Source organism: Tarenaya hassleriana, unplaced genomic scaffold, assembly GCF_000463585.1.
Source record: "Tarenaya hassleriana unplaced genomic scaffold, ASM46358v1 Cleome2, whole genome shotgun sequence".
Taxonomy (NCBI): Eukaryota; Viridiplantae; Streptophyta; class Magnoliopsida; order Brassicales; family Cleomaceae; genus Tarenaya; species Tarenaya hassleriana.
Window position 1 is genome coordinate 9017098 of NW_010965372.1, and position 12536 is coordinate 9029633.

General features: G+C 38.2%; 2 protein-coding genes across 2 annotated transcripts; one reads left to right on the top strand and one right to left on the bottom strand.

The window, feature by feature from the left end:
• Positions 1 to 701: 701 nt before the first annotated feature.
• LOC104813171 (cytochrome P450 83A1-like) lies at positions 702 to 2621 on the top strand. Its single transcript, XM_010540716.2, has 2 exons — positions 702 to 1661; positions 1809 to 2621. The coding sequence occupies exons 1-2, from the start codon at positions 777 to 779 to the stop codon at positions 2418 to 2420; spliced, it is 1497 nt and encodes a 498-aa protein (XP_010539018.1). The 5' UTR covers positions 702 to 776; the 3' UTR covers positions 2421 to 2621.
• A 3931-nt stretch (positions 2622 to 6552) lies between these two features.
• LOC104813172 (zinc carboxypeptidase) lies at positions 6553 to 9849 on the bottom strand. The gene is made up of 11 exons (XM_010540717.1): positions 9513 to 9849; positions 8992 to 9049; positions 8798 to 8908; positions 8493 to 8630; positions 8332 to 8401; positions 8189 to 8244; positions 7918 to 8043; positions 7535 to 7674; positions 7330 to 7402; positions 7181 to 7255; positions 6553 to 7091 (listed from the first exon to the last, which is right to left on the bottom strand). Exons 1-11 carry the CDS (start codon positions 9647 to 9649, stop codon positions 6774 to 6776), a joined length of 1302 nt encoding a protein of 433 aa, XP_010539019.1. The 5' UTR covers positions 9650 to 9849; the 3' UTR covers positions 6553 to 6773.
• Positions 9850 to 12536: the final 2687 nt, after the last annotated feature.

The following is a 12536-nucleotide window of genomic DNA, read 5'->3' on the forward strand; positions in this document are numbered from 1 at the left end:
TCAGCTCATTAAAGCCTTTTATAGTTGGCATTCGGACGTGGATGCAGTGAAATCCATAGACTAAATTATGAATTTGCTAAAATTAAAACATCATTTTTTATACCTCAGAAAATCCGAATCGTTTAAAAAGTTAACCAATATTTATGTGGATACCATGAATTCCTGAAAAGGTAGTACCCCAAATATCTCTAAAATAAAATATTGAAAAAATTAATAAAAATATCCAAATTTTATAAAATAAAAAAAAACACAGAAACATTTAATTTGGTAAATAAATAAACTAAATATTGAAATATACTATAAAAATACCTCAACTCTTGAAAGTAAAAATAATTTTCTATACATCAATTACGTCGTTAAGATCAAATATGAAATTACTTTCGAATAAAGATTATTAAAATTTATTACAATTCATATATGAAATAATTTTAAACAATTTGATTAGAATTATTGATAGTGTTATTAAGGACAATATATATAATTATTTTCGATTTGAAGAAACGGAATATTTTTTTGATATATTCCAACCTTTTTGTTATATTTATTTATCAAATTACAAATTAAGATATTTTTTGATATATTTTGTAGAGTTCCCACATTTTTATGAGATTTTTTGTATTAAACACATGAGTTGGAAATAATGTTGTTATCTTTTGATCTTTTGTCACTTAGTCCACCACTTACTCTATATTTAAAAAAAAAACACTCGCTCATTCTCCTACACTCACCAAGAGTGCGAAACCTCCAAAAAGCGACTTCTCAACACACAACCAAATATGGTCGATCTCATACTGACAATCCTTGCAGTGGTCGCAGTTCTCGTCTTCTTCCTCTCCCAAAAACCGGGGAAACACCGTTACAACTTCCCTCCCGGTCCTCGGGCACTTCCGACCATCGGAAACCTCCACCAAATCTCGAGCAAAAACCCTCACCGTTTCCTCTACGGCCTCTCCAAAACGTACGGACCCATCATTTCCTACAATCTCGGCTGTAGGAGAATGGTCGTGGTCTCGTCCACGGAATTGGCCAGGGAAATCCTCAAGACGCAAGACGCTAACTTCGCCAACCGGCCCGAGCACCGTGGCCAGAGGATCATGTCGTACGACCGTCGTGACCTAGGGTTCAACAACTACACTCCCTATTACCGTGAGATGCGCAAGACGAGTATCCTTCATCTCTTTTCCCCGAGCCGCGTGGCCAGTTTCCGTCACGTTAGGGAGGAGGAGACAAAGCGTATGATAACAAAAGTGGAGGAAGCTGCGGCCAAAAACAAAGTCTTCGATCTAAGCGAGTTTATGTTGTCGTACACGAACTCAACCGTGTGTAGACAAGCGTTCGGGAAGAGGTACAACGAGGACGGCGCCGAGATGAGGAGGTTTATCAAGATCTTGTACGGGACGCAAGCCATTTTCGGGTTGATGTTCTATTCGGACATTTTCCCATGGTTTAAGTTTCTGGACGACATCACCGGACTCTCGTCACGTATGAAAGAGGCTTTCGAACTTCAGGACACCTACTTGCAAGAACTTATAGACGAGACGCTTGACCCGAACAGGGTGAAACCCGAAACGGAGAGTATGATCGATATCTTGATGGATATCTACAAAAACCAGCCTTTCTCCACCGAGTTTACTTTCGAGAACGTCAAAGCCGTAATCTTGGTATGTCTAAATACCTTTGACACGCTTCATATATACGTACTTATATATGTTCTTACATCGACATCCAATAACAAGGCCGCAGTTGCAGTTTTTGTTTAAGACGGGGACTCCCAACCTTGAACTAATACCTTCTCTTGGTCTTAAAAGGACATTATGGTGGCGGGAACGGACACGGCGGCAGCAGCTGTCGTGTGGGGGATGACGTACCTCCAAAAGTACCCGGAAGTGATGAAGAAAGCTCAGGCCGAAATAAGAAACTTGGTAGGAGACAGAGAGTTTGTAACCGAAGACGACCTCCAACATCTACCTTACTTCAAAGCCCTTGTGAAAGAAACCCTAAGGATCGAGCCGGTGATACCTCTCCTAGTCAACCGCTTAACCATTGAAGATACCAAGATCGCCGGCTACGATATTCCGGCGGGGACAACGGTCAACGTCAACGTGTGGGGCGTCTCGAGGGACACCAACGCATGGGGCCCGAACCCGGACGAGTTCAGGCCCGAGAGGTTCTTCGAGAAGGACATAGACTTCAAAGGTACAGACTTTGAACTCATCCCGTTCGGATCCGGTCGAAGGATGTGCCCGGGAATGCGTCTAGGGGTGGCCATGCTCGAGATTCCTTACGCGAATCTTCTATACAAGTTCGATTTCAGTCTCCCTCCCGGCATGAAACCTGAAGACATCAACATGGACGTCATGACCGGAGTCGCCATGCATAAGGCCGAGCATCTCAGGCTTGTCCCCAAGAAGGTTTACTGATGAAAGAAGGGTGCGTGTTGTCGCATACGCATGAATGTCATGTCCAGTGTTTGTGTAATAAGTGCGGCAAGTTTATGTTTTACGGCTTCTATGGGGATCGCCTGAATACATATGTTCGCCTCAGTATTTTGGTTATTTCCCCTTTATAATTAGTTTACTCTAATTTTATTTTACATCGCTATTTACCGTTTCTACTATTCAGATCACTGTGTAAAGTGGCATAAGAAGTAACTTGAGTTTCCAACATTTCTATAATTCACATTCTATTTAGAAAAAACCCACAAAAAACCAGTTTTGTAAATTAATTTTCTAAAACAAGGTTAGCTGTTTAGCTTTCAATATACAATACATATTTTTTTTTTTGATAAAAGTTAAATGTATATTAATAAAAATAGTTCGTATACATAACCGGATAGGACCGAATACCCTACAAAATGAATACCCATGTGTCTCTAACTAGACACCATATCAGTCAATAAAAAACAACATGTGGAGCAGCTATCGGGGATAGAGAGTAAGATAGTACCAATCGGATAGAAGAGTCGAATCAATCCTACGGGAGGAGCCGAGGAGAGAGAGTATGCAGTTACGGACCATGGCATTTAGTTTACCACAAAGCGAGACAACCGTCGATGACTCCCCTCTGAAGATCCTTGCGTTTCTCTCCGACCATAACAGGTAAATCGAGCATTGCAGCAAAATAAGGGTGATAAGACGCCGATTATGGGACTGGACATTTCCTGGGCGACGCATCCAATCCATAGTGGCATGCAAATCTAGAGGCGGCATATTCCAAATGGATCGAGCGAAACTGTACCAGACTTGCCTACTATAGCTGCAGTGGAAGAAGAGGTGGGAGTGAGACTCCTCCTCCAAGCTACAAAGAAGGCAGGAAGAGGTTGCAACCGCCCCCCATCGGTACAATCGATCGAGCGTGGGTAGACGACCACGAAAAGCCAACCACTGGATGAAGCCATATCTAGGTACTCCCTCGGGGAACCAAGCTAGAGCGTGCCAGGGTACTTCCGGCGATGGCTGACGGAGAAGTTTCCAGGTACTTGCAGAGGAGAAAACACCGGCAAACACATTGGTTCTCTGCTTCCATTCGAATCTATCAGGGCCGTGGGCGGTGCTTGGCAATCGCATTGTAGATAGCTTGATGTGGAGATCCAGCACTCGTTGGGATCTTGCTGCTGGTAGCGACCACCCCGCGGACGAGACTGCATCAGCTACCTTGGCTTGCCGTGGAATCCTCACCAAGCGCGGACCATTATCACCTACATACTCAATCAAAGGACCTAAATTTGTCCAATCATCAAACCAAAAAGAAGCTTGTTTACCATCGCCCAAGGAGCAACGCAAGAATGATCTCACCACCGGCCGAAGAAGCATTTTCACAATCCCTACCTGTTATTGTTAACATACGCTCACTTCTTTATTTTTCTTTTTATTTTTAAAATTTTTATCCTTAATAATTCAATGTGATCTTTTCTTAAAGTTTCACAAAAGAGTACGTTGGAGGACGTGCTTCCGCAGCCATGCCACCCACAGGGAACCCGACTCCTGGAATAGCAACCATACCATCTTCAAGCGGAACACACAATACATATTTTTTTTTAATAAAACAAACATGAAAATGTCTCAACATTCGATATATTGGAATATTATTTTCGCAAAGTAGATCAAATATTAAATTAATTAATATGTAGAGTTACGAATAAAAACAAGATGAAAACTTAGTAAAACAAGAAAAATAATCATGATTTTTATTAAAAAAAATAATAAATTGTAACATGCAACTACACTTTTAATTTGAGAAGAGGAGAGAGAGGGAGAGGAGGGGCCGAGGGGGTTAATTACACTTTGGTCGCGTGGGCATTAATGTCATTATGACTTTCAGTGCATCCTCCTCCATTCCACAATCGCGACAGCATTTGTCACATCGATTATTTTTGGGGATAATTAATTGCAAAGTTTCTTTGATTTTTTTTTAGTTGAGATGGAGAAATTTGCTTAAGAATTTTTTTATAACTCCCACAGGAGATATCACAAAACGCGAAAAAAAATCAGTAAAAAACTTTAATTTGAAAAAAAGATTAGTTGATTATTTTATTAAGTATAAATGACATGAAGTTATTCTTTCCAACTGATTTTTAGTTTTTATTTATTATTAATATTATTATTTGCACTATCTATTTGGAGACTAGAAAGGTTTGGAAAAGCTATTTAAAAACTGAATAATCAGTTTTTTTTTAATAGTATGTCAATAAATTTGAAATTTGATTATAATAATAATACATCATCAGCATTATTTTGCACTATCTATTTGTGGACTAAAAAGTTTCCGAAAGATATTTAAATTTTAAAGACTAGATAATCATTTTTTAAATATTTTATTTGGTAAATTCTCATAGGATTAATTGTTACACATTAGGTATAGATTTTTGAGTGAATACGAGTTTTATTTTTTGTAGATTTTAAATCACAACTGTAAAATTTATTTTTTAGTTTACGGTAAATATTTATAACATTTTCACGTTTTGCTGTATTTTGTTTCCTAATTGCGTAATTTTAAAACAATTCAAACCATCGCCACACACACATGATTCCAAATTTCATAAAGATTTTATAAACGTGGTAAGCATTAAACCTACTTATAAACCCTCACGTGTTTTTTGAGGCCCTTCACCTAACAAATGCCCAAAACGAATGCGAATTGTATGCATTTGTCGGTAACAAATGCCCAAAATGGATGTGGATATTATTAGTGTTCCATTCGTTTTTTATTGGACGAAATATCTTCCCAAGTTTTCAACCGCAAATTTTCAGATGATGATGCCAAAGATGTTTGTTCGGTTCTTCGGATAAACAATTTTATTGATGAGATATTTTCTGATGTTATTCGTTCATTTAATAAACATATTATTATTATTCAATTTATGTGTTCATTGGTTAGTGAACTATTATGTTGAATAATTCTAAATTCTCTAATAAGCTATCATTATAGGAATTATGATTAATTTAAACTGACATGAAGTGTTGTTATGATTATAAGATGATCGTATATATTGGATATATATAAATTCTTATTTGGAATAACAACCCAACAGATCCATATAATATTACTAGGTGGACTAATTTCATATGATTGTTTGTTACAATCTTTAAATCTCATATCATTACAATATCCGGAGTAATTTTTTTGACACAATCAAATGTTGTCTTTAATAGGATGATCATCAAATTTGTTTTCGAGCATGTTATTGAAACGTGTGATGAGTAATAGATGATCAAGATATAATTTATCGTTGTTATTAGGAGAAAATACCTGAAAATTTCTAAACTTGTAATTTTGTATAATATTAATTCATGAACTTGTATGTGTGTCTATTAATTTCCTACACTCTCCTTCCAACTTGATACTCGAATTCGGAGTGAAACTTATGTTTTGTATTCCCATCTCACCTATTGAACTAACCAAATTGGGTTAAGTTTCTCTAATGTTAGTTTCTAAGTGCTTTTCAATTTGGTTTAGATCATATGCCAGATTTTGACCAAGGATTGGATAAAAGAAGATGCTTTCTAAACCTTATATAGTTTTTCTTCAGCGTCGTAGGAGGTTTCGTGTAATATTTAGTTCATATTAACATGTAATCTTGACGATCCTTAACTTAATTTTCCAAGAATGCAACACACGACCATTGCTTGGTCATCGTCCTGCTTGTTACCAAACATAATAGATCAAGAAGAAGAAGAAACCTGATCTCAATCCGAGTGGTCCCCTTTGAAAACAAACATGAAGCCTCTCTAGGGCTTGCTTTCCGTCGGAAACCGACAGAGTACCCTTTGCAGAGACAACTTGAATAACGTATACGTATGTGTATGTATATATATGTACATATGTGTGCATGTAGGAATATATACAAGCATACACATGTTGTTTGTATGTATATATGTACATATACAAGCATATGTATGTATGCGAATGTATGTGTGTGTATGCATGTATACATGTCGCAATCCTTCATGGTTACTTAGCTTCTGAGAAATATTCAGAGATACGGATCACACGGTAGAGAGGAACCAAAAAAAACCTTTTTTTTTTTTCTATATAAGACTGCAGCTTTGTAAAGAAAAGAGAACAACTCAAGACAAATTCATTGATTCATCATACTGTACAAATGGAGAGGTTTATAAAAATTCTAACCAATGGCTCCTTTTAAATTTAGAATCGTATCATATCGTTCCAAAGAATATTACGGTCTTAGCTCGGAACCGAAAGAATCCTATACTAACGCGAATAATTCAGAGCACAAACCGCTAATAACTTACAGGTTTTCAGAGGGAGGGGGGTTACGAAGGCATGATGGGGATGGAGGTTCTACTGTACTTGCTCTTTGCTATCCTGGAACAGAACATGAACATCAGAAGTACCGAGGATAACAAGAAGAGTCTGAAGTACGTTTTTATTTCCTGCATCCCAACATCGATCACTTCCATGTTTTTCCCGTATCGGTTCCTCCTTTCCATCAAGTAGCCATCTAGGTACTCGTCTATGGATACCCATTTGTCCAAATGCGACAATGCGGCCTTTGAACTATTCTCGTCCAACTGAAGCGGTCCCAGTTTGAAAATCGTGAAGAATGCGGCTGACCAGTCGTTGAGAACTCTCTGAAGAAACACCAAATGAAAGTGTTTAAGTTGTCATATCGCGATGAGAGTTTACGTGCATCAACAAAATCACTGTTGTATGTTCATACATTGAAAGTGGGTAGATCGATGGGATTGAACATTTTGAAGCAATCTCTTGAAGAAGTTTTGTTGTCTCCAAAGATCTGTGGTGATGATGACAAGTTATAAAACATAGAAAAGAGATGATTTCATTAGAGCCCAACAGATGGCCACATACCTCGAAGGTGAAGGCCATCGGTGTCCTCACAACATCGTAAATGTAATCTGTGGCTGTTCCGTGTGCCAAATACCTAAACCGGAGTAAATATGTCAGTTTGACATGAATAATGAGTGTCAAGCGATCACTTAAGAAAGTGTCAACAACATGTGTCACAAACGTTTTTCAGAAACATGTTCATAGGATCACTAGAACTGAAACGAACCCAACAGAGCCTCCGCCTGAGCCAATCATGCAGCGATTGTGGCAATGAAATTTATCCAGTTGCTCAAGCAACGCCCTCATCTTCTTTGAAGGCAGTCCTTCTGGGGTTGTGTTTTTATGGTCATAAGGCATAAACAGAGCCTGAAGACATGAAAAGCAAATCCCATTCCCAACTGTATGAGATATAAACAGTAAACACCGGAAGAATACAGGAGGAACATATAACTAGACCAGACCAAGATTAGCGCATGAGATCTATGCAAACGCTAACGCAATCCATCATTCGCACGACTTCTCCAGTATTTAACATAAGAACAGTAATCACCTTTCTTCCATGTTAAGAATTACAAACTTGTATAGGAAAACGCCAGAGAGAGAGGTTACCTCCATTCCAGAGTGGACATTTATCCAAATGTGAGGGTCAAATGATATTGCCAGCTTTCGCATAATTTGAGCTTCAGGCTCACTAAAAGGAGCAGTTCCAGGATTCTCTTCATATGGATCATAGTCCTGTAAGTGCAGGAAAGACTAATATGACTAAATTCTGTGATGCATTGAAATTACATCACACTGGAGGAAGGGGGAAAAGGCAACTAAAATAAGAGTTCGAAATAAGAATAAGATACAATGAATTTTAAGGAAACGCAAGAAATACCTTTTCTTTCTTGCCCCAGTCAACTCCCCAATTTCGATTTAGGTCAACTCCTCTTCCTGCCATTAACAGAGATGGTAAAATACGTAACACTAAGCAACTGAGCATTCATTAATCATCAATATTACAGAGACAGATGATGCTACCGTTTCTGCGTTCACAAAGATCTCCGGCTTCGACACGTTTACGTCCGTTCAAGTTTTCTATAGGCACCAGCTGACAATAAATAAATGCAGCGTCTGGTGAATCACTGAATCAATCAAATCCTAGAACAATAAAATGGGACTGCAGAGATTGGCAAACTTACCTTTATGATAAGCTTGCTTAGGGTGCTGTTCAAGGTTGCTCGATCCGTCTTAGGTAGGAACTGTTCCTCACTCAAAATGGACAGAATTCGGAAGGCGAGTTCCGAGGTGATTAGTTCTCTCCCATGCTGCCCAAAAGTCTGGAAGAAAAGGAATTTATCTGTCAAAAAAACAGAAATGACCAAATTATGAAGAAACTTCATATATTCTAGGTACTTCGAATATTTCCAACTAGTCTGCAGGAGAAGGGATTCCTAGTTGAATAGCTCACACAGCTTGCAATACATGTCATAGAGAAGGAACTTACAAGAAGGATCCTAAACTTCGACCGGTCATCAATCTCTCTGCCACCTCGACAATATGTAACCACCATGAGCTCGGCCTGGTAACCCTTGTTTCCAGATTTTATCGTCTCAAGCTGTACACAAAGATTGACTATGTTACTTACAATGCTGAAAAAAAAAAATCGAAGAGGAAAACTACGATGACAATGGCACTTACAGAGAGCTTATCCGGATGACGGTGTACCAAGGAATTTATCAGCTCCATTAAATCACCACTACGAAGACAAAACCATGAACAAGATGGTAGCAGATCAGTTATCGTGATCGAGTAGAAACCCAAAGTCCGACAACACCTGAAACTCAACGCTAGCCTGGCACAGTAAATAACGAAATAGCCACTACATCGATGAGAGCGACAGGTAATCTTTCACCGAGCCGATCAGTGCGTAACAGTTCTGGAATTGTTCATAGAATCAATAACACATGAATATCTGTGCTTGTGTAAATTTTAGTTCAACGACTATGTGAGCGCTGAATCCCATCTAACAACTCTAAATTGACTGAGTAAAATTTTTTACGAAAAAAAAACAACCCAAAATTCAATAGATACGAAAACACAGAATCGGCAAAAATTACCCATCGCATGAACTGCAATTCCAGTAAACAAGAAATACCACGAATTATCAAACAAAATCTCGAGTTCCTTGATCAAATCCGCGAGAGAAAAGCGAAAATCACCTGGAGTGGTAGAGATCGCGGTTGATGGGAGTAATCGTAGACACATCGGAGGGATTACTGTCGCCATGGACGAACAACAACAAGCTCCCGAGAAAGATTGCGAGACATATGGACCGGAAATGACGCGGCCGAGGCATCGCCGTCGCCGGAGAGGAAGGGATGGAGAAAGAGAGGAAAGGACGCTCCGGTGGATGAAGAAGTGACAGACGAGTAGGAGAAGAATCCCTTCGAGTTCGCTTCGTTTGCGAAGAAAAATCTAAGGAGATTGGATCGAAAAAGAGAGAGAAATGGGTGTGTCAGATTTGATCCCCGCATGGATTTTCCATTCTTCTGTCTCAACCTTTGTTTATTACGTCTTTGTGACTTCGCCTTTTTATCTGATTTTTTAATTAATATAAATACCTAAATTACATTTAAATTATATATATTGTATGTGTTTATAGTTTTAGGTAAAAACAACCAATATCCCTTAATTTTTAATGCTATCAAAATCTTAATTATTTATAAAATCTAAATAAATCATATCTTTGTACATACATAAAAAACTATTATATTTATCAAATTAAAAACTACATATTTTATGATAATAAATTCATATTATAAAGGGAGTATAGAAAAAAAAAACAGAAACTTTTTAAAATTTGATAAATAAATAAATGAACTTTTAATATTGTATAAAAATACATAGATTTTAAAAATTTTCATATAAATCTACGTAACTTTGTATAAAAATATATAAATTTTGAAAATTTTCTTATATAGTTATAAAAAAGTCAATTAAGTTTAGTGTTTTTGTAAATTTATTTGACCGAGGGTTGGTCCGCCGGACCAGACTCGAATAAAAGGGAGAAACGACTGTTGATCCGGGAAAGAGAGGACCAAAGAGGTTGATCCGGACCTGACCAGATTGGGTAAGGGACGAACCAAACCACCACCAAAGGGCAAATCTCCACGATCGAGACCAATCGTTCCGGTTATCGCAAAGAAGTTCCGTGTCGCGGTGAGGAGTGTGATATTGGCACGAGAGAAACTTATTTCGTGATTATTTGCGGGTAGTATTGCATGCGTTAAACGGTAGATCGGCAAGGACCGTATGCCGTGATACGCGTGATTGTACCATGGGGATATATGCACGTTGTGTGCCATGTGTGTAACTTGCTCGTGCGATGCGAGTTAAGCATGATTGTGTTTGTAGATGGTTGCGCGATGCAACCATCACCATCATGGACTTGACGACCGTATGAGACGTATTTAGTCGTGTACGACACGACAACCAACGTCATGGACTTGACGTGCGTGGAGGCGTTCTAGTCATGCTGACTTGACTAGGGTTTATGGCTAAGCCCTATGGTGGACTTCATACGGGTGTGATTATATTTCCGTTGTATCATGGACTTGACATCGGTGGTCACAGGATGTGACAAGCACGTTAGATACGTGCAGTCGCATGCAATGCGACGACCAACGTCACGAGAGTGACGGGCGTGTGAGGCACTCCTAGTCATGCCAATTTATATATTTTTATACAAAATTAGAAGTTTATATATTTATTTGCCAAATTTAAAAGGTTCGTATTTTTTGTGATATTCTATATAAATGTTTTAAAATTAGCTTATCTTGATCAACCATATACATTTCCGGTTGAACTTGCGCTAAATTATGCTCTTCCAGTGTGGCTAATTGCTTGGCACCGACTATTGGATCTTTATCTCCGCGAGATCCGATAACACAGTCTTGAGAGCTGCGCTTTTCTCCTACATCTCCTTTCGTTGAGCTCATCCTATTCAATTCGTTGGATGTATGAGTGCGTCCTTTTGCCAGCTTTGCAATTGTTGCTTCTAACTCTTGAAAAGGGATATCGTAGATGTCACCCCTGCATGCTGCATCAAACCAAGGTCGAGTTTCGTCTTTCAACCCATGGATGAAGGTGGATAGAAGATAGTCATGTTCCATTGCATGATGGGGACACATCCTTTGATATTCTTTAAAATATTCTCATGTATAATGAAGATTCTCCTCATCCTCTTGCATAAAAACATTGATTCGATTCCTTGCGTGTTGAGTCTTGGTGGGAGAGTAGTATTGCATAAGGAATTGCTCCTCAATCTCGTTCCATGTTGAGATGGAATTTGGCTCGAGAGTGTAGAGTCAATCCCTAGCTCTCTCCATAAGTGAATAGGGGAAAGCTTCAAAGAGCATGTCTTTTCTGGTCATTCGCGCTCCCTTCTTGATTGCCTTGCAATTCATCTTGAAGTTCGTAAGGTGGGAGTTCAGATCTTCATTGGGTCTACCACAGAAGCTCGTATTGTTCAACATTTGGATGCATTATGGTTGAAGTTCAAAGTCCTCCAACGGCTTCTTATTGATACACGATAGTAGGTGAGTGTGCTTCGATTCACTACAAAAAAATGGTCATTTCCAACGGGCAAATCCGTTGGAAATAGCCAAATTTCCGTTGGAAATTATGTTTCTAACGGATAAATCCGTTGTAATTTCATCGTTAGAAATCGGTGTCTGTTGGACAACCGTTGGAATTTTCAACAGAATTTCAACGAATTTTTCCGTTGAAAATGAATTTCCAACTGATATCCTTTGGAATTATCCAACGAATTTCTAACCACAATCCGTCGGAATTTTCCAATGGAATTTCCAACCGATATCCGTTTGAATTTTCCAATGAAAAATTCAAAACATATTCTCGATCCCGACCCCGACCCCAATCCCGATCCCGAAGCTCATTTCCTATTAGGTCACTCATCCTTCCACTACTCTAACTCAATCCTCCTTAATCCTAGAATTTCAATTAGCAATCATCCAACTGCTTAAGTTAAACTTCTAATATCATATAACATTAATATATATACATATATAAATATTTATATAAATATTTATATATATATACATACACACATACACACACATACATATATATACATATATATATATATATTTATAGTATATATGTATACATATTTACGTATATACATATTTGAATTTATATATATATATGTATAATATATATTT